Genomic DNA, 23,160 nt, shown 5'->3' on the forward strand with positions numbered 1-23,160 from the left:
GTATAGTAATGTACGATTTAGAAAGGGTAGCAAATTTATAATCGTTACTAGAATGTCCGTGCGTCCATTTTAAACATGATTTTTTACTTGTTTTTAAAAGCAAATTTTTATTTGATAAATTATCCGATTGATCTGATTTTTGAAATACTGATCTTGCATTGACAACAAAGTACATTGTTTAAGGCGAAGCATCTCTATAATCAAGTCCTCTTGGAATCGATCTAGCACCGCAATTAATGGACAAATCTTAATGAAACTTGATGGAAATATGATTAATATATGGTTATATTCATTTCTTTATAATTTCAGCCATCAATCCTGAATAGGAATCGAGAAAATCTTGAAAACCTAAAAATCTAGGAATCGATCTAGCACCCCAATTGATTTACAAATCTTGATAAAACTTGGTGAGCATATGTAGAATCTAAAATCAAAGAATCCCTGAAAATTTCAGCGGTCTATCTTGAATAGAGCCGAGAAAATCACGTTTGTCCCAATTCATTATTTACGGACAGACTGATATTCGGAATTATAGAGTAGCTTTGCTACTAACAAGGAATCACTAAGATTTTCCTCTATCTTAAGTATCAGCCAGAAAAATCCGTTATGGACGATTGACGAACAGACAAAGTGAATTATAGAGTAGCGTCGCTACGTAAAAGTGAAAAGACGTTTTTCTTCATTTAACAAAAAACTAAATTCAAGTATTTAAAACTTTATTATAATTTATAAAAATATGTTAAGCGTAATAAAATAATACATAAATAAAATTATTTTTATTTTTTGCCAAATTTCCAGTCCAGATCAAAATGTCCAGGCTTATGACACACTTTCTTACCAACCTAGACAAAAAAAAATTGGGTATAGTCCTTTTTGTGACAACGCCTCTTCAGGCATTTAGGTTAGGTTAGGTTATGGCCCCGCAGGGTTAGAGCACCCAGCAAGGGCTAGAAATAGGGGAAAAGCTACTGTGAAAATACGACAAAATGCCCCTTAATAGGCGTTGCCACGAAAGGGACTATACCCAAAAAAAATTATATAACGATTATAATTCAACAAGGATAACAACATCCATAAAAGTGAAGCTCTGAAATGGCAGGACAAACGAACATTAACACTTGTGTCGGAACGGATTCCTGAAGCAGCAAAATATAAATATAAAAGTTTAAACAAAATTTGTGAACATATAACTTTTTTAACTTAAAAGGGACTTAAAGAATTATGTTACTGATATGAGAAGCTACTCTATAACTCACTAAGTCTATCTATACCTATCCCACCTACCTTTACATTCAAGTATCCGCATTCCTTCTTTGGAATATCAACACATTTGTAGGCAGGCTCTTCCCAGCATGTCTCATGGGGCATTTCTTTACACTCTTCTACTGGAACCTTTGAAAAGATTAATTTTAGTAGCATAGCTACTAGGGTTGGGCCGGTTATCCGGCCATTTTAAATATCCGGCCGGATACTAGATATTGAAATTGTCCGGATACCGGATATCCGGCTGATTTATAATGCCGGGTATCCGGTTATCCAGCCTGATATCAGGATATATGCCCAACCCTAATAGCCACCCTATAATTCACTTTGTATGTGCGTCCGTCCAAAAGTCTAAAACGTTATGGGGAAAATATGATCTTCTCGGATGCTATTTGAAATAGACAGCTGATTTTTTGTGAAGATTTTCACCCAGTATGTATTTCTCTTGGTCTGTTAATCCGTCAGAAATACTTCAAAATACAAATATTAAAAAATATAAAATATATGTGTAGGTAAAGGTTTCGTGATGTTAAAAATAATAATCTGATGGCAACATTTGTTCTTTAAATCACATTGTCCGTATTAACATCCTTTTTTTGGTGCTTCCCTTATTATGAATGTTGTCATCCTTGTTTTTTTTTATAGAAGTTTAAATCCTAAATGTTAAATTTAGTAGTTACTGAGTAGAATCAGGAACTAAATTTAGTTTCAAAATATATCAATCTATAGCCTTAGGAAACCAAAAAAAAACTCTAAAATTGGTCAATTCCCCACAAAAACTCTAAACTTAGCGATTTTTAAGACACTTCCAAGGCTATGAGAAAGATGTTTTGAAACGGACTTTAGTCACGAAGCAATTGTTTTGATGCAATAAAGTTTACCTCCATAAGGGCAGTTTAAAAAATTCGAAGTAATTTATCAGGCATAATACTTTTATTTCAAAAAGAGTTTAATAAAAAATGCCCTAGAATCTAGGAGATATCTGTCCATCTATCTATTTACCTGGGTTCATATCTGTTTTGGTATTTCTTTACACTGTTCTGTTGGTACATTAATACAATGTTGCATAGGATCTATCTATCTATCTACCTGGGTACATATCTGTTTAGGTATTTCTTTACACTGTTCTGTTGGCACATTAATACAATGTTGCATAGGAACTATCTATCTATCTATCTACCTGGGTACATATCTGTTTAGGTATTTCTTTACACTGTTCTGTTGGCACATTAATACAATGTTGCTTAGGAACTATCTATCTATCTATCTACCTGTGTACATATCTGTTTAGGTATTTCTTTACACTGTTCTGTTGGCACATTAATACAATGTTGCATAGGATCTATCTATCTATCTACCTGTGTACATATCTGTTTAGGTATTTCTTTACACTGTTCTTTTGGTACATTAATACAATGTTGCATAGGAACTATCTATCTATCTATCTACCTGGGTACATATCTGTTTAGGTATTTCTTTACACTGTTCTGTTGGCACATTTATACAATGTTGCATAGGATCTATCTATCTATATACCTGTGTACATATCTGGTTAGGTATTTCTTTACACTGCTCTGTTGGTACATTAATACAATGTTGCTTAGGAACTATCTATCTATCTATCTACCTGGGTACATATCTGTTTAGGTATTTCTTTACACTGTTCTGTTGGTACATTAATACAATGTTGCTTAGGAACTATCTATCTATCTATCTACCTGTGTACATATCTGTTTAGGTATTTCTTTACACTGTTCTGTTGGCACATTAATACAATGTTGCTTAAGAACTATCTATCTACCTGGGTACATATCTGTTTAGGTATTTCTTTACACTGTTCTTTTGGTACATTAATACAATGTTGCATAGGAACTATCTATCTATCTATCTACCTGGGTACATATCTGTTTAGGTATTTCTTTACACTGTTCTGTTGGCACATTTATACAATGTTGCATAGGATCTATCTATCTATATACCTGTGTACATATCTGGTTAGGTATTTCTTTACACTGCTCTGTTGGTACATTAATACAATGTTGCTTAGGAACTATCTATCTATCTATCTACCTGGGTACATATCTGTTTAGGTATTTCTTTACACTGTTCTGTTGGTACATTAATACAATGTTGCTTAGGAACTATCTATCTACCTGTGTACATATCTGTTTAGGTATTTCTTTACACTGTTCTGTTGGCACATTAATACAATGTTGCTTAAGAACTATCTATCTACCTGGGTACATATCTGTTTAGGTATTTCTTTACACTGTTCTTTTGGTACATTAATACAATGTTGCATAGGAACTATCTATCTATCTATCTACCTGTGTACATATCTGTTTAGGTATTTCTTTACACTGTTCTGTTGGTACATTAATACAATGTTGCATAGGATCTATCTATCTATCTACCTGGGTACATATCTGTTTAGGTATTTCTTTACACTGTTCTGTTGGCACATTTATACAATGTTGCACAGGATCTATCTATCTATCTACCTGGGTACATATCTGTTTAGGTATTTCTTTACACTGTTCTGTTGGTACATAAATACAATGTTGCATAGGATCTATCTATCTATATACCTGTGTACATATCTGGTTAGGTATTTCTTTACACTGCTCTGTTGGTACATTAATACAATGTTGCTTAGGAACTATCTATCTATCTATCTACCTGTGTACATATCTGTTTAGGTATTTCTTTACACTGTTCTGTTGGCACATTTATACAATGTTGCACAGGATCTATCTATCTATCTACCTGGGTACATATCTGTTTAGGTATTTCTTTACACTGTTCTGTTGGTACATTAATACAATGTTGCACAGGATCTATCTATCTATCTACCTGGGTACATATCTGTTTAGGTATTTCTTTACACTGTTCTGTTGGCACATTAATACAATGTTGCATAGGAACTATCTATCTATCTATCTACCTGGGTACATATCTGTTTAGGTATTTCTTTACACTGTTCTGTTGGCACATTAATACAATGTTGCTTAGGAACTATCTATCTATCTATATACCTGTGTACATATCTGTTTAGGTATTTCTTTACACTGTTCTGTTGGCACATTAATACAATGTTGCTTAGGAACTATCTATCTATCTACCTGGGTACATATCTGTTTAGGTATTTCTTTACACTGTTCTGTTGGCACATTAATACAATGTTGCTTAAGAACTATCTATCTATCTATCTACCTGGGTACATATCTGGTTAGGTATTTCTTTACACTGTTCTGTTGGCACATTTATACAATGTTGCATAGGATCTATCTATCTATCTACCTGGGTACATATCTGTTTAGGTATTTCTTTACACTGTTCTGTTGGTACATTAATACAATGTTGCTTAGGAACTATCTATCTATCTATATACCTGTGTACATATCTGCTTAGGTATTTCTTTACACTGTTCTGTTGGCACATTAATACAATGTTGCTTAAGAACTATCTATCTACCTGTGTACATATCTGTTTAGGTATTTCTTTACACTGTTCTGTTGGCACATTAATACAATGTTGCATAGGAACTATCTATCTATCTATCTACCTGGGTACATATCTGATTAGGTATTTCTTTACACTGTTCTGTTGGCACATTAATACAATGTTGCTTAGGAACTATCTATCTATCTATATACCTGGGTACATATCTGGTTAGGTATTTCTTTACACTGTTCTGTTGGTACATTAATACAATGTTGCTTAGGAACTATCTATCTATCTATCTACCTGTGTACATATCTGTTTAGGTATTTCTTTACACTGTTCTGTTGGCACATTAATACAATGTTGCTTAAGAACTATCTATCTATCTATCTACCTGTGTACATATCTGTTTAGGTATTTCTTTACACTGTTCTGTTGGCACATTAATACAATGTTGCTTAGGAACTATCTATCTATCTACATACCTGGGTACATATCTGGTTAGGTATTTCTTTACACTGTTCTGTTGGTACATTAATACAATGTTGTTTAGGAACATCCCAGCAATTCTCCTTTGGAACATTCCAACATTCTTCATGGGGAATCTTAGTAAAATAATAAATAGTATATATTAAATGTTGATAAATAAAAGAAATGTTAAATCGGATGTAAATAAGAATGCTCTTGGCAGAAATCAAATGCTTTCTCGACATTTGGGACCCCAAAAACAGTGGTCTCTTAAACAATTTAGCGCCTTTTTATAATTAATTAGGTAGTCTTTAACCAGACAATTTTATACATACAAAAAAGATAAAATACCTGGTGACATTTCTCAACTGGCTCCTCCCAACAGTTCTGCTTAGGAACCTAAAAAAAACTTTCCATATGATTTAAAACTTGACCCAAAAAATCCGCAAAATTTAACCTTATCATTAAGTAACAGGATCTTTGTCTGTCTGTCTATCTGTACTGATGGATCTTGGTAACCATTGGACCTATATGGTTCCCATTTACTATGTTCTAGTGTATGACTTATAAACTTTTTTTGTACACTAGGGTCATTTTAATCGCATAATTCTGTAGGAGTTGGAGGTTGGGATGTAGTCCAATGGTCTTATTAGGTCAAAGTGTTTTTAATTGTGACCAAATGTATATGAATTGGTCCGTAATTGAGAAAAGTTGGACTTAATAAAAGCATTTGACTACAACCCAGGGACAAAGGAATGATATTCTGACAAACAATACTATTGGAAAATTTCCCCTCAACCCCCTTCCCCTTTCCCCCCCCCTCCTGACCCACCCATCTTCAGTTATATGAAAAACAAAATATTCTTCCACAGTACTTTAAAAGGTTTCATGATTTTTTGTAGAATTGATTGTTAGACTGGCTAGGTACCCCTGACTACAACCCAACACAAAACTTTGGGGAATTACAAGAAAAAATGACCCTATTAGTGGTTACGAACCTGTCCTACTCCATGACTACTTAGGTCGAAACACCAAGAAACTATAGCTACACACACACAAACACGAACCTGTTTACACTCCTGCCTGGGTTCATCCCAGCATTTCTCCCTCGGAACATGGGCACATTTCTGCATGGGAATATTCTTGCATTCTTTTCTTGGTACAGGGACACATTTCTGCTTCGGCGTGTAGGAACACTTGTTTATCTAAGAAGAATATTTATTTCTTTCATCGTATTATAAACCGCTTTCCGCGGATATAGAATGTACAATTATAAGATTAAAACCAGTTTTTTTTAGCCCGTGCCTTCGGCACCTGTGATTGTACATTTTTGTATTCGTAGAAAGCTGGATATAATACGATGCTAGACATAGTTTTTTCGTTTGGATGAGAACTGGTTCCTATCCACCGGATTCGAATGAATACGAGAAAATAATATTTGGGGGGCAAATGGAGAGGTCGTCAATTTTACGACAGCTGAAAAACACGTATTTTGTGATTTATTCCGAATTGATTTGATTGTTGGTGTAAGCTGAAACAAAATACCTATTGTAAATGGTAATATCTGACACTAAAGGGCATCTATTCAGAAACCATTATAAGAAAGTCAACTTAAAGTGTTAAAGGTTACTTTGCAGGTCATTTGTTGCCATTTCTTTGATGGCTAAATCCCAATAGTAGTTTAATACTTTTATGGAGCAGCGCTGGTTTCAAAAAGTTTCCATCCCCAATGCCTCCTTTTGAAACTACTAGACATTAGACAAATGCTTGAAATAGACCATTACATTGTTATGATAAGTGACATCATGCAAAATTAATCCTTTATAGAAGAAACAGGATCTGTGTCTGTCTGTCTGTATATGAGTAACAAAGGAATTGGTATGGTTCTCCTTTTTAGTAAAGTCCTGGGTAGGTTTATAACAGAAACAGAAAGCTTATTTGGGGGAAAGAAAATATCATCCTCCCAAGAGAAATAGTCTGCAAATAAAATGTTACCCCAATGCAATTTTTTAAACTAAAGGGAGGGGCGGAAGTGACACTTAGCTAACTCATTATTATGTTTTACCTCATGGCAATTCTGGAAAGGAACCTGGATACACTCCGTATCTGGAACCTGATGGCACCCAAAATTTCCACCCTGAACAAAATTATAAAAGTTGATATGTAATATCTTGACATAAAAAATCTCTTCAACTGATACTCGTTTTAAATTACAAAGCTTAACAATATTTAAAAGTTAGATATTCTTAGTTTGATAGATCAAAACATTAATCCTTCCCCAACCTTTTAGCTCTATCTATTGAGAAAACAAATATTTTTTTCTTTATATATTGTCCTATCTTAATGCTATGCTACTTGTAAAATATTCTATTTTAGCCCTGAGCTTGATCTTTAAATCGTTTATAGGTGATCTAAACCGGGGCGATTCATTCAGCGCGCCATCAAATTATTAAATACTATCTTTAAATCGAATTTGCATGGGCGATTTGGCGCGCCCAGTTGGCGGTACCAAATCGGGGTGATTTATTTAATAAATAAATATTTTTTTTAATTACTTTAATATTTTATTGCAAAACTATCGTGAAAACATTTTTATAGTTATTTTTAAAATAAATTATATATTAATGTTTTATATAAAATGCCATACTGACACGGCATTTTATATAAAATACCTTACTGACACTGCTTAAGTAATAAAGTTGTACTGGCGCGGATCGATATTTTAGTGAGTGCGCAAGCGATTTAACAACACCGCGCCGAAAATCTTTTAAAAATCAATGTTTTATAGGTGCGCTGTGGCTCACCATCAGCGCACCTACGGTTCACCTTTGAATTGCCCCGATTCAGCGCACCATAAAAACGATTTAAAGATCCAGCTCTGATGACCCTTATATATTAGTTACTGATGTATGTAATATGTATGTATCTGTTTTCTGTACTGTACCAAAGAACAATCTTTTACAATATTTATAGGTCCTGTAAAGGTTTATTTATGTTTGGGAAAAAATATTTTATCCCCAATGTATTTATTTTTACTTTTGCTTTTTAAAACTAAAATTAAAAATTCGGGTTCAACTCCACCAGGACTCCCCCCACCCCCCAGTTTAGTACCCTTTGAGGCCTCTCCAGGCGTAGCCACTATTAACAATGAAATTAAAACTTACAAACTTTTCAACAATCTTATTGATAAGTTCAAAGTTGCCAAGAATTCCTCTCTTAGCTCTGGCTAGCAGACCTTCTTCAGCTTCTTGCTCAGACTCCTGGAAATACATTAGCAATCATTTTTATGAGCTTTTTGAAGGGAAGGACAGAAAAATAGCCTAAAAATATACCAGGACCTTATTGAAGCTCTTAAAGGGAACTTAATTGGTTCAGCAGTAATTGAAATCTTAAGCTGTAGACAAATACCTTAAAGTAACAGGATGTGTGCTTTTCTGTCTGTTTGTTTGTACCGAAGGTTCTCGCTAACCACTGAACCGATAGGGTTCTCCTTAACAGGGTAGCTACTCAATGGTTCCGGGAAGTTTTAAGACTATTTTGGTGGAGGGTACCACCACCCTCCCAAGAGAAACCAGAAGAAATTTTTTTTTACGTTGAGACTTGAACGCAACATAGAAAAGTTTAGTAATTTATTTTAAAAAGCATTTCAAGTGCCACTAGAGGCCTCAAGGGGCGTAGCCGCTAGTCTTCAATAAAGTAAATAATACTTACCCAAATCAAAAGTAGAAAAAAGTGGGGTTTATTTTGTCTTACATATTGCTCCTCCCTGAAGTATTTAGATCATAAAATGCCATGATTAACAATAACAATAAAAAGAGCCGCAATGATAATTTAAGACGTAGATAAATAAGTCCAGGTCAATATTTGATTAAACACAAATAATTGATGCATCACTAATGTTCCTGTTGGTGAATATAATCTTGAAGGGAATCCATATCCTTAACATCCACAGAAGACATCCTGCCAGCCTTCAGCTGAGCTACCAAAGATACTTGCTCTAGAAATATAAGATCAGTGTTTTGCCTCAAAGTGCCCGTCAAAAACAGAACTCACCCAACCTCCATTATTTTTTACAATAAATTGAAAATAAAGGGGGGAGGGGGCTATATCTTTCCTATGCCTAGGTGCCCAGTACCTAATCTAATCAAATACTAATGTAAGGAGTATTCTTCTTACTTATGGTGCCATTATTAAATTTGTGATGAAAGGGGACTATGCATAAACGAGAGAAATTGAATTTAGGCACCTTCCAGCATTTAATGCTAAGCATTTTTTGGCACAATATCATCAAATGTTTTGTTGAGTTAAAGACAAAATAAAATGGCAAAAATCATTAAATGCTGTAAATTGTAAAAGTCATTACACCAAACATGTTTAAGATATTACAAGCTACCACCCCTTTTTCTAATAATACATATATTTTTTATCTAAATTAGTGTCAAAACGTTTGAAACAACAGTTTGAACTCAACAAAACATTTGATGATATTTCTTTAAAAAATTATTAAAACTTATAAGTGTTTTTCATTTAACTATATTTAGCATGAACCTATTTAGAATATTCATGAAAAAACGGGTATAGTCCTTTCCACGACATATCTCCATTAGGAACGATTCTTCGTATTTTTCACAGTAGCTTTTCTCCTATTTCTAGCCCCTGCCAGGGGCTCTAACCCTGCGGGGCCAATTACCTAACCCTGTGGGGCAATCACCTAACACAATATAACCTAACCTAACCTAAAATAACCTATAAAAAGCCATTTTAAAAATACGAAGAATCGCTCCTTATGGAGGGATGTCGTGGAAAGGACTATACCCGAAAAAACTACTCAGGTTCTATGCTGGGAGGGGCTTAAAATCACTTGCTTTCATTCATGCATAGTCCCCTTTCACTTTCACGAGTACATAGATTCAGCTATATGCTATAAGGTATAATAATGTTTGCATGAAGCTAAAAATCTTGCTAACCACTGGACCAATTGGACTCTGCTTTTCAAGGAATATACCTACTGGTTATTCTTCCCACGAATAACATCAAGAAACACTAAAATTATTACCACCTGGTTCATCTGAACTTCTCCTGTGTCTGTATGTGGGTTCTGGCTCTGGCTCAGGCTCAGGTTCTGGCATAGGCTTAGGTTTGGGTTGGTTGTCTGGCTTAGGACACACTGTCTTCGTAATTGTCTGGCACATTTCCTAACAAAAATATTTTTTGTGTTTACAAAAGTTTTGGGTAATCAAGACTACATATCTATAAAATTGATCCATGATCCATCCAAATAGAACATGGAAATGTTTTAGTCTAATGAAACACAATATACACACATATACAAATGAACTCTAGATTAAAAAGAACAGGATTTTTGGTTCTATTACACACAAGGTGCCCATTGATCAGAGCACTTATACCCTCCTCCCTCCTTTGTTTTTAACTAAATAAAAAACCTTTTTTTACCTTACCTGACATACAGCAAAAACAAACAAACAAAATTTTAAACCCCTCCCCTTATTTTCAAAACAATGGGGAGGAGATTACCATACTAAACAAGAACCTAGGTACTTAATGTGAAATTGCCAGATTTTTATTTACCTTGTAATCAGTGGTACAAACATTTTCATGTCTACATTGCTCCTCCTGTTCCTCCCAGCACTTCTCTTCCTTCCACTCCTTGCACTCTTCATGATTCTCTACCCAACAAAGATCCTCCTAATTATGTAAATAATGATCCTTTAGAGAGCCTACTTTCATTTGGGTTTTTTATAAAAAAAAAATTGCTATTTGGTTCATATGTATAATAGAGGGAAATCGCCTAATAATCATAGTATCTACCAAAAAGGGAAAAGTAGGTTGCGAGTATAATCCGTAAAGGTTGTGTGTTTTAAGTTAAAAACAGTAGTAGAACGATAAAAATCTCTGTTACTTTTTAAAAAAAATGTTGTCTATAGGTAGTTCTTTTCAATAAGAAATACCCATATTTAGTGAATATCATCGTTCTACTACTATTTTTAAGCCTTAAAACACACACTTTTACGGATTTTACCCGCAAACTACTTTTCCCTTTATACATTATGTAAATTGTGGAAATATGAATACAGATTATCCAGTGGCATGAAAAAAGCAACCCAAAATTATTAAACCACCCTAAAACAATATTAAGGGGGAGGGGGGTGTCAGCTTTAGTCTGTGGAGAAGTAATATAGAAAACAAGAGTGGTGTAGATATTTATAGCATCAGTGGGGTGGATACACCCCCTTTCCCAGGTGATCTCCCAGAAAGAGTCCTTTACTTAAATTTACACACAAAGCACACATTTTTAAAAATTTCCTCGACGCCCCTCTTGGCTGTATTAGGGGCGACACGCCCCTTGTCATAGTGGGGGTGGAGGGGCGTATAGGGTTAAACACAAAGGAGGTTATCCACCCCACTATTTTAATCAGGGGGGTGGATAAATCCTCTTCTGCAAGCCTCTGAATCCTCTCTTTATAAAAAATGTTAATAATCCTACCTGGACTTGAGCACATTTCTGTTCCTTGACCTGATGACACTTGGTCTCATACTCCATGGCACACTGCAGCTCATTCTCTGTTATACACTGCTCTTTGTAGGTCAGAGCACACTGCTTCTCATCATGCACACCACATTCTTTTTCCTTGAAATAGTAAAATATGGATAGGAACCGGTTCTCATCCATACAAAAAAAAAACTATGTCTAGCAACGTATTATATCCAGCTTTCTACGAATATAAAAATCTACAATCATAAGATTTATTCCAGTTTTTGTTGCCCGTGCCTTCGGCATCTCGGGGTTAAAAAAAAGGTTTTAATCTTATAATTGTATATTTCATATCTGCGGAAAGCTGTTTATAATACAATGCGAGAAATAACTATTCATTTGCCTCAATCAAGTCCATCCATACCTACAACTGCTCTGTCTGGCATGTGACACTAAAAGTTAGAGTAGGAAGAATGCCTTTGCCCATAAACAGAAGCAACTCATTACTATACACAGTTAGGACTTCTAGACTAAGGTTGTACAATTAAAGGGTTGGTTGTCTATTAGGATGTTACTTAACTTAAAATTCAAGTGGGCATTAAAGTATTGCATCCAATTACAAGCGAGTGATGCTCTGGATGATCACTTAAAATCAAATAAGAAACCCGCCCCAACCTGGTAAATTAAAAATTAAAAATCACAAAACCTGTTGTGAAAAGAATGTGGAAAGTAGAAAGAAGTTTTATGGATATGATATCAGGACCCAGTACAGGGATTCAAGGGACAGGACCTCTAAGACCCCACAATCAATATGGAAGTGGGGATATGTCGACTTATTGGTTGATGATTTTGGTCGACCAGTGTTGGATGTATTTATGACATTTAATTGAAAAAGTATGGATGTGTAAATGCCAGTGTCAGATGTATTTTTGACACATATATAAAAATATTGGATGTATTTTTGCCAGTGTTGAATGTATTTATGGCATGAGAATCGATTTTACTGCCATATATACAGTAAAAATTCAGTTTGTCATAAATACATCCATTGCACTGGCGAAAACACATCCACTGTAAATTTGCTGGATATGTAAATGGCAGTCCTCCAAATGAATATTATGAAAAACAACAAAGTATGGTGACTTACACATTCATAATTTGTTTTTGTTAAGAAGACTGTTTACCCTTCTGCAACGACGTTTAAGCTTTTTTTTGAGGGGGGGGGGGGATAAACCGGTTACCCTTTACCCTCCCTCCTGTCCCTTTCTGTTTTTGGATGTACATAATAACATAATTACAATACTGTATGATATCATTTAACATATTAAGAACTTTTGGGTTAGGTGATGGCCCCGCAGGTTTAGGGAAATGGCCCCGCAGGGGCAAGAAATAGGGAAAGAGCTAATGTGAAAATACGACGAAACGCCCCTTAATAGGCATTGTCACGAAAGGGACTTTATCCAATTTTTTTACTTTCATTATTATAGTTTCCTCAGGAACCATATCCTTGTTAGCCACAAACCTTTCTCATGCTGCAAACTTCTTGTTTTTCTGTAGAGCATTGCTTCGTGTACTCGGTTGTACACTCATCCTTGTACTTTGTACTACAATCCTTGGTGTACTCTGTACTACACTGGGTCTCAATTGTATTTGCGCATTCCTTAATTAATAAGGATCACAACTTCCATAAGAGCGAAGCACTGAAACGGTATGACAAACCGACATTAACACTTTTATAGTGTCAGAACTGAATAATCAGAATAAAATTGTACAAGAGTAGAAGTAAAATTGTAAGTAAATTTGTTGGAAAACTGCTTGATACTGGATAAAGTTAATGGACATACTTACATTTTTAGGACTTATAGAGTTGCTTTGCTTATAACATTATACTTTGTTGTCACAGGAATTCATATGCCAAATTTCAGATCAATCGGATAAGATCACAAAAAAATTTGTTGTTAAAAAAGTAAAAAAAAAAATCAAATGTTTAAAATTGAAGTACGGATATTTTGGTAATGATTATAGAGTTGCTAATCTTTCTAAATCGTACCTAACTACTAAAGGAATTACCATGCAAAGTTTGAAATCGATAGGACAATTCTAACATGCCTAAATTAACGAAAAAAGCTATCCGTTACGGACATATGGACAGACCGACCGACCCTAATTATAGAAAAGCTTCGCTTTTAAAAAGAGGATGGCTACATTCATAAGCAGTATAGAACGAAAAAATGGGCAAATAGACTGACAAATAGAGTTATTGGGTAGATAGTTTTATGATCTGTATTTCTTTAAAAGCAGCTGAGAAAATCAAATGTCATGTCTTTCAGAGCTTTACAGACAGACCGTAGTTGGTTATAAAAAAGATGCTTATTGGCATAAAATGTAGATGCCTTATGATCTTTCAGCCGTTTAAACCTTTCTCTTGCAAGAAGAACAATCAGACGGTCTGACAAAATCAGTTATAGAATAGCTTTCTTTATACCTATAGAATTACTAGAACCAACCAATGAACAGTTAAAACTTCTCAGCCCTATATTTTTATCTTCAAAAAAATGTTTTAACCTTTCATGGAAGCTCCACTTATGATTTTAAAATTGTCGTTGGGATAAATCCTTATAGAAAAGTAACAGGACGTTTGTCTGTCTATGTGTCTGTATATCTGTACCAAGAATCTCGCTAACCACTGAACCGATATATATCTCATAGACCCAAGAAGGTTTAAAACTATTTTGGGGGGAGGGTCCCGCCACCCTCCCTAGATAAATCATCTCTAGAAAAAGACCCCCCCCCCTAATTTTTTTTTTATTGTACTTTATTGATATGATCTGTCAATATGAAAATCTGTCTACTACTAAGGCTCAATGTTAACAATTCATATAGTCACGCAATTGCACATTAGAGTAAAACACTAGAGGGAGAAAGGGTTAAATAACTGTTTCTCCCCAACGCAACCTTTCTATTGTGTCATTGAAAATCAACCAATGGTATCGCTTATATTAACAATTTAGCCAAGTATTAGAAAATATTTTAGAAGCAAACAAAAGAGGTCTTTGAAAAATGAAGGAAGATAGTAGTCTGCATATACATCTATACTATAGATTTGATAATTGCACACACACAATCACCTGTACAGACCAATACCATATTTTACTTTATCTACAGTAGATTTAAGATTACAGGGACTACACAGAAGTTAATAAAGGGTACATACATGTATTATTTATAGGCTAATGTCCCCTCCCTCTCTGACTAGAACTAAATACCTGTTCATATTTGAGTTGACAATGTGGTTGTTTGATGACCTCCCATTCCACGGGACAATCTGATGTCATCTAAAATAAGGGATATATTATTTCTGGTATTCATACGAATCCGGTGGACAGGAACCGGTTCTTATCCATGCGAAAAAACTATGTCTAGCATCGTATTATATCCAGTTTTCTACGAATATAGAAATGTTCAATTATAAGATAAAAACCAGTTTTTTTAGCCGGTGCCTTCGGCACCTCCGGACTGAAAAAACTAGTTTTAATCTTATAATTGTACCTTCCATATCCGCGGAAAGCCGTTTATAATACGATACGAGAAAAAACTATACTTGGATCTTGCACCAGATTTTCATGTTCTCCAATAGTGAAATTTGTTGCAGGCTAAGGTAACGATTCCCTCCCTCCACTCCCTTTACCCTATCCCCTTTTACTGGATGAACGAACTGACCAATAAACATGTTAGCAAGATTAATTGACAAAAAATTTCCCCTGTCATAAAATTCTACATCCATTTCTAGAATATAATTATCCTTATTTAAATGATAGAAATTCACTAGACCTATAAAAAGCTTCACTGTAAAGAAGAACCATATTGGTTTAACTGTTCACATACACACACAAACATCCTGTTACTTTTATAAAAGGATTTTATATCTAAAGAATATGGAAGTCTATCTAGCTGTATATATATTATGTAAGATCTCGTTAAGGGCAGGATTGGTCAATATACAATATATTTAATACATTCACAGAAAAAATATTTAAAAAAATATAAATATACTATCTTAAATGACAGAAGTGTAGTTCAACCATAGCGTTACGGACGGATCGTGACAGACGAACGGACAAACTAAGTTAAAGAGGTTCAAAAGATATTTATTTAAAAAAGTGAAATTTTTAATTCTAAATAATATTTACCAAAATTGACAAAGTTGCTTGAGAATACCCCCTCCCATTCCTCCTCAATTCCCCTCATTAGCTTTTACTGGTTAAAAAGGAAATCAAATATAAGTACTAATGGATATAGAATATACATGGATTCTACGACAGGGGAAAATTTCACGTCAATTTAGCTTGCTAACATGGAATTCATTTATTGTCCAGTTCGTTCATCCGGCAGGAGGAGATATTGGGGTAAAGGAAAGAATCATTAATTTAGCCCGCCGCGTGTTTTACTTTTTTAGAGAATATAGAAATCTGTTGCAAGATCCATGTAATAGTATATCCATTTAAGTACCATTCATACAAGAACGTTCCTAGTCATTCTCCCTATTTGGTGAGAGCCACTAAATAAACAATATTCTCTACAGAGTGTCCAAAGTTAAATTAGTATTTTATTTTATATTAGAATCCTCTAGGGGCCGTTTAAGTGAGGGGAAGGGGGTGGAAGAAGTCGACCACCCCTCATTCAAAGGGGTAGTTTTACGAAATGCATTTAAACTTAATTTAGTGAACCGCATATTTTTTCCTGGTTAATTGGTTAAACTACATTTTATGGCATATATTTGAAAGAATTTCAATTTTTTACCACGTAGTTTTGTAAAATATCAAGACTTGAAAATCGTCTTTTAAAATTGCATATATCACAAAAAGACAATTTTCAAGTCTTGATATTTTAAAAACTATGTGGTAGAAAATTTAATTTATTTCAAATATATGCTTTATAAATGTAGTTTAACCCATTAACTAGGAAAAAACATGCGGTTCACTAAATTAAGTTCAAATGCATTTCGTGAAACTGCCCCTTTAGTTTTTAGGGGCGAATTCTCTTTGGAGCGTTGTTGTAACCTCCCCCAAAATGCTTGTTAACCTTTCCAGGACCTATAAGAAGCTTTAAAATATGGATTATATGGATATGGAATATGTATTTTTTTCATATAATCTCTATTGATACCAAATTTTTGGACACACAGCGTAGAATAAACAAAACGTACCAGGGCGTACACACGATTATTGCAGTAAATACAGTAACCAATAAATTCTGTTAAAGTGATTCAACAAGGGTTTAATAAGGATAAGACAATGGCCGATAAATGTACATCCCCAATGTTGATACACAAAATTATACCATCTTTAGATTATAATTACTGGTTTAAATGTTTGGACTGGACACTCAATGAAATAAAAGTCCCCAAAGATGTTAATTCAAAGAATATGAAAAGGTTATAATAAAATATTTAATAAACAGCCCAGTGTCCTAACCCTCTCTGTTATACACCCTCTTCAAAAATATTTTAAGGGGAGGGGGGGAGGGTGAGCCCCTACGCCTTCCCCACTAAACTCGCCTATACGTACAGATAGTACGTTATGATTCATGACAAAATTTAGCATTGTCATTCAATAATATTTGTAGAGCGTCAGGGAGAGGGAACTAGCATTCAACAATTTTAATTCATTCTAATCTTTTAATTCAGTTTTGAAAATCAAGCCCCGCCAAAAAATATGTACAATTTTTCTTTTTGGGAAATTTTTTTTTCTCGGAAATATGCCTACTTTATTATTTACTAGCGGCTACGCCCATAGAGGCATCTAGTGGCACTTTAAATGTTTTTGTTTGTTAAAGTCTATGTTAATTATTTATGTTACGATACCTACCATATGTTACGTTGAAGTCTCCTAATTTATGTTACGATACCTACAATATTAAAATTTTTTTCGATTTTTTTGTCATTTCTCTTATGAGGGTGGTGGTACCCTCCCCCAAAATAGTTATAAACCTTCCCAGGACACATGAGAATCTACCCTGTTAAAGAGAACCCGATCGGTTCAGCGGTTAGCGAGATCCTTCGGTACAGACAGACAAACATCCTGTTACTTTAGTATAAGGATGATGGGGATTTTTCTTTTTCTGTGAGAGTTGGGGGTGTCCACCAACCCACAAAAAAATAGCTCAAAACCACCAGAGGGCCAGTATTGGTATATTTTTTTTGAGAGAAGAGCCCGATCGGTTAAGCGGTTACCGAGATCTTAAGCTTCAGACAGACAGACGGACAGACATCAGGCTACTTAGTATTTCAAATATTTTTCTTAAATCACGATCCTAAACTACTTCAAAATTTGTAAAAGTTCTTTGGTAAATTACACATTATGAGTGGGTTTAAGAGAGGTGGAGGTTAGGGGGGAGCGTTTAAAGTGATATTCGTGAATTTATCAAGTCATGTAGTAGTAGGAAGTATATGTGTTCATTCAGTAGTAGGAAGTGTATGTGTTTATGTCTATAGCTGAATATTTTTTCAAGAATGGCGATTCAGGGAGGTGGAATTACTCATACTAATTTTAACTTTAGTTAAAAAAAAATAAAATAGAAAAATATGTGAAGATTTTTTTAAAGAGGCGATTTCTCTTAGGAGGGTGGTGATACCCTTCCCTTAAAATAGTTATAAACCTTCCCAGGACCTATGAAAAGCTACAATGTAAAGGAGAACCTTATCGGTTCAGCGGTTAGCGAGATCCTTCGGTAAAAACTTAAAAACAAACAGACATCCTGGTACTTTATTTTAAGGTTGAACGGAAAAACCTAGACGCCTTTTTTTTGCCACAAAAACTCGTGTCATTCAAAAGCAAGAAAAAGTTTCAACGTTATCCTCGGCGTTAGGCCCATGAACCATCTTGCTTTCTTCTCTGCCTTGTCTAGACCACCTACACACACAAACACACACACACACATAGGCTAACCTTACTAGGTAGGCCCATGAACCATCTTGCTTTCTTCTCTGCCTTGTCTAGGCTACACACACACAAACAGGCTAACCTTACTAGGTAGGCCCATGAACCATCTTGCTTTCTTCTCTGCCTTGTCTAGGCTACACGCACAGGCTAACCTTACTAGGTAGGCCCATGAACCATCTTGCTTTTTTCTCTGCCTTATCCAGGCTATAAGACACACACACACACCCACACACACACCACACAGGCTAACCTTACTAGGTAGGCCCATGAACCATCTTGCTTTCTTCTCTGCCTTGTCCAGTGCAAACCTGTTTTTCTTCTCAATGGCTTTATCCAACTTCTTGGCAACCTGTATAATAACAAGGATGACAACATTTATAAAAGCGAGGCACTGAAACGGTTGGACAAACGGACATTAACACTTGTAGAGTGTCAGAACTGAATAATCAAAATATAAATGTATAAGAGTCGAAGCAAAATTGTAAGTAAATTTGTTGAAAAACTGCTTGATACAGGATAAAGTTTATAGACATACTTACATTTTTAGGACTTGCTTATAGAGTTGCTTCGCTTATAACATTATACTTTGTTGTCCCAGGAATCAACATACCAAAATTCAGATCAATCGGATGATTAGATCACATAAAAATTAGTAGTTAAAAAAGCAAAAAAAAACAACATGTTTATAATGGAAGTACCGACATTCTAGCATTGATTATAGAGCACTTCATGCAACTATCCCTTTAACTATGTAACCATGAAAGACAAACATTCGGACATACCATAGTTTTTAGAGTAGTTAGACTTCAAACTTTAAAATGATAACCTATCTCAAATGGTGTATCAACTTTTTAAAGATAGAAATCATGAAACAACTTAAAATATTGAATAAAAGAATGAGGGAAGTGGACATACACAATTACAGATGCTACGCATCTAGAAATTAAAAAGTAGAACTTACCCCCAAGGCTTTATCATGAAGTTTTCCCTTTAATTTATCTGTCTCATCCTTCAAGCTTTTACCCAAATCTTCAAACTTGTCCTAAAATCATATTGTATTTTCATTACTTTCTAAAAACTAACATCAACGCCACTAGAGGCCTTTAAGCCAAGGATAATTAAATAAAAGGGAGGGTTGGGGGGGGGGGGGGGCAGTTGATCTTCCCCATATCCAATTTGGTTCATAAAAGAAAAAATTGGGAAGCTATATTATAAAGGATTGATTGATTGGTCAATTCAACGATAATATTCACTAAATATTCCTTATTGAATAGAACCATAGACAAAAATTTTTATATATTTTTATTTAGTAAATATTATCGTTCTACTCAGGGAGTAAGGGAGGGGACAATGGGCAATTAATTCAATATAAGAGTTATCAAAGAAAGGGCATGAAATCCAGTTTAATCCAATAAAGAGGGAGGTCATTTTCTAGTAAATCCCGCAAAGGTGTGTGTTATAAGGCCTAAAAATAGTAGTAGAACGATAAGGTGCTCTATATATTTGTATTCCCTATTGAATAGAACAATAAGAAATTTTTTTTTTTTTTTTTTATAACCGTACCTGGAATATCTTTAAAAAATACGAAATTTCTATCAAACGCTTTGTTTGGCTCAAACTGACAAAAATTAAAAAAAAATATAATTATAATAATAATGTTTTCTATAAGTACAAGGTAAAGGTTAAGAACAATCTATACCATTAAACAAAGGAAGAAGTCATTCTTTACAGGTTGATTTATTATAATTATATTTTTTTTTATTTGAGTCAGTTTGAGCCAAACAAAGCGTTTCATAGAAATTTCTTATTTTTTAAAGATATTCCAGGAAAGGTTATCATAAAAAAAATAAAAAAATTCTTCCCTATTGTTCTATTCAATAGGGAATACAAATATATAGAGCACCTTATCGTTCTACTACTATTTTTAGGCCTTATAACACACACCTTTACGGGATTTACTAGAAAATGACCTCCCTCTTTGTAGGAAATTTTAAAGGGATTGTTAATTGAATAATAGATTTCCATAGCGTCATGTAAAGTGAAATCACAACTTGTTTTTGATGAAATATATTGAGGTTTTTGGTGTGATTTTTATATTACAAGATTATTGGACCCAGCAAGCTGCTAGAAAGAATATGACTGCACCTTTTTATTCTGTTTATTTCCTATGCCCCTTGCCCCCACCTCCCTTCTCCCTTCTCCCCGTCTGCTACATTCCAAACTAACACAACGAGTGTTTATTTCCCTTGCCCCCACTTCCCTTATCCCTTCTCCCCGTCTGCAATATTCAAACCATACATAACGAGTACAGCATTTCATGCGCAAGTACCCAAACTCAGTCAGAAACTGCTAAATTCTTGCATGTTCCCTTTCAGCCAGTACCCAAAGTCTGAGACTCCTAAAAATTGAATATTCGATCCATTGTCCCCTCCCTTACTCCCTGCGTTCTACTACTGTTTTTAAGCCTTGAAACTCACACCTTTACAGAATTTTAGCACAAACACCTCCCCCTTAATTAAGTAGTATTTTGGTATTGCCACAGCCCCCCCCCCCCTTCCCATCTCAATAGCCATCAATATTAAATCCTTGATGTTAAAAACTTGTAATGAAATATTCCTTGAACTTTTTGGCACTCGACTCCACATCCTTCTTTAGTTTCCCCATAAGATTCTCCTCCAGGCCACCCCCCAAGAATGTGCCCTGAAAATATTCAACAAGGATGACAACATTTATATAATAGTTAGTTATTTATCGTATCGTAGTATAGACAGCTTTCCACTGATATTTAAATGAAAAAGTATACCTAAGATTAAATCCAATGTTTGGGTCAACAAAACTGTTATTAAGGGGGGGGGGTTAATGCAACCATCTCGTAATCAGTGAGCAAATGGCACTTAGAATTCGAATTTCCATCTGAAATTTTGCATGAGTAATCCTTGGTAGGTCTATTTTTCCTAAATCGAACAAAAAGTTGAAAAAGTATCGGCTAACGGCTGGCGGCTCAGCCGTTTTACCATTTTTTAATATCTTCTATAGTGGAAATTAGTCACGAAACCTATCTCCACATAATACTCTTTGCCACTCCAAAACGCTATCAAACGGTTCTAGACGGTAGCTGTTGTTAAAAATGGTTATTGCTATCATTTAACATGAATAAAACCAAAAATATGTTTTAAAAAGTTGATTCCTACGTAACTGATGATGGATTTACCCTGAAAATAGGCAAAAACGGCTAATCGGCTAAGCCGCCAGCCGTTACTTTTCAAACTTTTTGTTCAATTTAGAAAAAATACTTACCAAGGATTACTCATGCAAAAAGTGAGATCAAAATTCGAATTCTAAGTGCCATTTGCTCACTGATTACGAGATGGTTGCATTAACCCCCCCCCCCCTTTAATGATTTACATTTGAAAATTCCTAAAAAATTGTCAGTAATACGATGATATTCATGGTTTTTCAGTATAGCTGAGAATCGATTCTAATCCAGCGGATGTATATTGGTTTCGAAACCATGCTGGAAAATCATTGATGGCCTAATAAGGCATTTTTCAGCTAAGTTTAAACTGTTGAAATTTCAGATTTAAAAATATGAAAGCAGTGATTTTCTATCCTCTATAATACAGATTATAATATATAGTAAGGTATTTTTGTCTGAAGCTAAAGATCTCGGAAATTGTTTTCCCGAATAGGTTGTACTTTTCAGGGAAGCATTATGAATGTCTTCGGGTGGTTTTACACTATTTTTCACGGCCTCCTCCGTTCTCCCCTAGAGGCTAAGGACGAAACGACTAGTTACAGTGCGTCCGCTTAGTCAAGTTAGATTCGAATTCAAACATTGTATGAACGTTTAGAAAGTATAGATTAATATTTAGTTACAAAAGACAAACATACTACACGAAATAATTGAAGAGTAGCGAAGCTATGTACTAAAAGACAAATAAGCTTCTTACCAACGTAATTTGAGCTAGAACAAGCACAAACAAAACCCCAGCCAACGAAACTGGCGTTTTCATCTTGTCTAAAATCTAAAAATTAAATTATTAGCACATTTTCATCAAGAAACAAGGGTGAAAACATCCATAAAAGCGAAGCTCTAAAACAAGGTAGGACAAACGAACTTCAGCACTTGTAGTGTCAGAAAAAGAAAATTCATAATATAAATGTATAAGAGTCGAAGCAAAATTGTAAGTGAATTTGTTGAAAAACTCCTTAAAAACAGGATAATGGTTAAGGACATACTTACGTTTTTAGGACTTTATTACAGAGATGCTTAGCTTATAACATTGTACTTTGTTGTCCTTGGAATCAGATTAAAAAAATCAGATCAATCGGATAATTTTATCTGATAAAAGTTTGTTGTTAAAAAAGTTGAAAATCCACATGTTTAAATTGGACATACGGACAATCTTGTTATAATTATAGAGTTGCTACGCTTTCTAAATCGTACCTAACTACTAAAGGAATCACCATGCAAAGTTTGAAATCGATAGGTCAATTCTAACATGCCTAAATTGAAGAAAAAAGCTATCCGTTTCAGACGTTAAAAAAGTT

The 23,160-nt window shown here is 34.6% G+C and overlaps 1 protein-coding gene across 3 annotated transcripts; it reads right to left on the reverse strand.

Annotated features, from left to right (window-relative positions):
* Positions 1–699: 699 nt before the first annotated feature.
* On the reverse strand, positions 700–22,677 carry LOC145329301 (uncharacterized). 3 transcript variants are annotated; one of them, XM_080173363.1, is made up of 17 exons: positions 22,560–22,677; positions 21,224–21,309; positions 19,571–19,649; positions 18,860–18,958; positions 14,935–15,003; positions 13,191–13,328; positions 11,681–11,824; positions 10,765–10,881; positions 10,235–10,370; positions 9,076–9,172; positions 8,340–8,433; positions 7,241–7,312; positions 6,243–6,380; positions 5,527–5,574; positions 5,193–5,312; positions 1,285–1,392; positions 700–842 (listed from the first exon to the last, which is right to left on the reverse strand). In XM_080173363.1, the coding sequence occupies exons 1-17, from the start codon at positions 22,620–22,622 to the stop codon at positions 777–779; spliced, it is 1,674 nt and encodes a 557-aa protein (XP_080029489.1). In that variant the 5' UTR covers positions 22,623–22,677; the 3' UTR covers positions 700–776. The 3 variants fall into 3 exon arrangements, with proteins under 3 accessions (XP_080029489.1, XP_080029488.1, XP_080029490.1); XM_080173362.1 differs by having other exon boundaries at positions 10,232–10,370; XM_080173364.1 differs by lacking the exons at positions 18,860–18,958; positions 19,571–19,649; positions 21,224–21,309; positions 22,560–22,677 and adding an exon at positions 18,616–18,695 and having other exon boundaries at positions 10,232–10,370.
* Positions 22,678–23,160: the final 483 nt, after the last annotated feature.

Source organism: Acartia tonsa, chromosome 10 (genome assembly GCF_053477335.1).
Source record: "Acartia tonsa isolate MP-2025a chromosome 10, ASM5347733v1, whole genome shotgun sequence".
NCBI lineage: Eukaryota > Metazoa > Arthropoda > Copepoda > Calanoida > Acartiidae > Acartia > Acartia tonsa.

Coding starts and splice junctions, on each gene's coding strand:
- LOC145329301 (XM_080173362.1), bottom strand. CDS start 22,622: ATGAAAACGCCAGTTTCGTTGGCTGGGGTTTTGTTTGTGCTTGTTCTA. Junction 9,173..10,231: donor AAGTTCAGATGAACCAGGTG/GTAATAATTTTA, acceptor TTATATTTCTAG/AGCAAGTATCTTTGGTAGCT. Junction 7,313..8,339: donor ATAAGATTGTTGAAAAGTTT/GTAAGTTTTAAT, acceptor AATTTTGTTCAG/GGTGGAAATTTTGGGTGCCA.